This window comes from Ochlerotatus camptorhynchus, unplaced genomic scaffold, assembly GCF_037179485.1.
Source record: "Ochlerotatus camptorhynchus isolate MF236.1 unplaced genomic scaffold, CSIRO-AGI_Acam_v1.1 ptg000237l, whole genome shotgun sequence".
Classification (NCBI taxonomy): Eukaryota; Metazoa; Arthropoda; class Insecta; order Diptera; family Culicidae; genus Ochlerotatus; species Ochlerotatus camptorhynchus.
In genome coordinates this window covers 858,589-860,407 of record NW_027040727.1, presented here as the reverse complement: position 1 = coordinate 860,407, position 1,819 = coordinate 858,589, and the positions used below count along the sequence as shown (strand labels likewise).

Here is a 1,819-nt window from a genome sequence, read left to right as displayed (position 1 = left end):
CCTCTCCGTCCAGTCAAGCAGAAGCACGGTCCTCTTGTAAACGGTTGTGCTCAACATCGTCGACAAGCACGGTAAAGAAATATCTATCCGAGCTCTTCTCGATTCTGCTGCGATGTCAAACTTCATTACCAAGAAGCCGGCAAATGCACTTGCCACCCGACAAGCCCCGGTCGATGTCGCAGTAGCCGGTGAAGCAAATCAAGCGGCAAATCGCAGCAACGATTAAATCACGAACCACGTCCTATTCAACCACACTCGAATGCCTGATGATGAAAAAGCGCACAGTCAATCTACCAACGATTGCCATCAATTCCGCATCGTGGAACATACCAAAGGTTCCACTGGCCGATCCAACCTTCAACGTTCCAGGCATGATCGATATTATCATCGGTGGAGAGTGTTATCATGAGATGCACACTGGTAACCGCCTGTCACTCGGTGACGGTTTACCTTTCCTAATCGACACCCTTTTTGGATGGACAGTATCTGGAAAAACTGCCATCAATTCCGCTGTTTCTACACCCGCCTGTTACTTATCGACTGTCGATCGATCCCTCGAAACAACGCTTCAAAGATTCTGGGAGCTCGAAGTTGTCGATCATGGGCTGGCGTATTCCACTGAAGAAAAGCAATGTGAAGAAATCTATCCCAACACTACTACCCGAACTCACTCCGGAAGGTACGTCGTACGCCTTCCTCGGTCCGAAGATCCGCAATTCACCCGTCGTTTCAACAGTCTCGAGCGACGCCTAGAGCAAGATTCCGCCTTAAAGCAAACCTACCACGAGTTTATCGACGAATATCTTCGCCTTGGCCATATGCGGAAACTCACTATTGTTGACGACGATTTGCCACACTGTTACCTACCACACCACCCGGTGTTCAAGCAGAGTAGTACCACCACCAAGGTCCGTGTGGTGTTCGACGCCTCCTGCAAGACCTCTTCCGCGGTATCACTGAACGACACGCTTCTCGTCGGTCCAGTAGTACAACAGCATCTAGTCAACATTACCATTCGCTTGCGCTTCCATGCTATCGCCTTTGTTGCCGACGTGGAAAAGATGTATCGACAAGTTCTTCACTATCCCATTGATCAGCAATTGTTGCGCATCCTGTTTCGTCGTAATCCATGGGATCCACTCAACACATATGGACTCCTCACGGTCACGTACGGTACCGCATCAGCTCCATACTTGGCAACTCGAACCCTGCTACAGTTGGCCAAAGACGAAGGAGACAAGTATCCGGAAGCCGTTCAACCTGTCATCGAAGATTTTTATGTTGATGACCTTCTCTCCGGTGCAGACAACCTGGATACTGCTATCGAAAAACGTCGCCAAATCACGAATATGCTTGCATCAGCTGGATTCCCATTGAGGAAGTGGGCGTCCAACGTTCCGGAAGCTTTAACTGGAATACCACTCGAAGACTTGGCAATCCAACCCCTCTTCGATTTGCAAGATGACCAATCAGTGTCCACGCTTGGACTTGTTTGAGATACAAGAACGGACATGTTGAGATTCAACGTCGAAATGCCACTTCCTGCAGCGGTGCTTACAAAGCGTAAGGTAATATCATACATCGCTAGAATCTTCAATCCGCTAAGCCTCGTCGGCCCGGATATTGCTACTGCTAAGATGTTTATGCAACGGCTCTGGAAGCTGAAAGGCGAGGATAATAAACCCTACCAGTGGGACAGACCTCTTCCAACGAAACTGCAAGAAGAATGAAAAAGATATCATGCCACGCTGGACATCCTCTCGGAACTACGAATTCCTCGTTTCGTTTCTTTCGCCGATGCACCCAGAATTCAGCTTCA

The 1,819-nt window shown here is 49.0% G+C and overlaps 1 protein-coding gene across 1 annotated transcript; it reads left to right on the top strand.

Annotated features, from left to right (window-relative positions):
* Window positions 1-269: 269 nt before the first annotated feature.
* LOC135704379 (uncharacterized) lies at window positions 270-1,496 on the top strand. The gene has a single exon (XM_065225813.1). The coding sequence runs from the start codon at window positions 270-272 to the stop codon at window positions 1,494-1,496; it is 1,227 nt and encodes a 408-aa protein (XP_065081885.1).
* The last annotated feature ends 323 nt before the right edge of the window (window positions 1,497-1,819 follow it).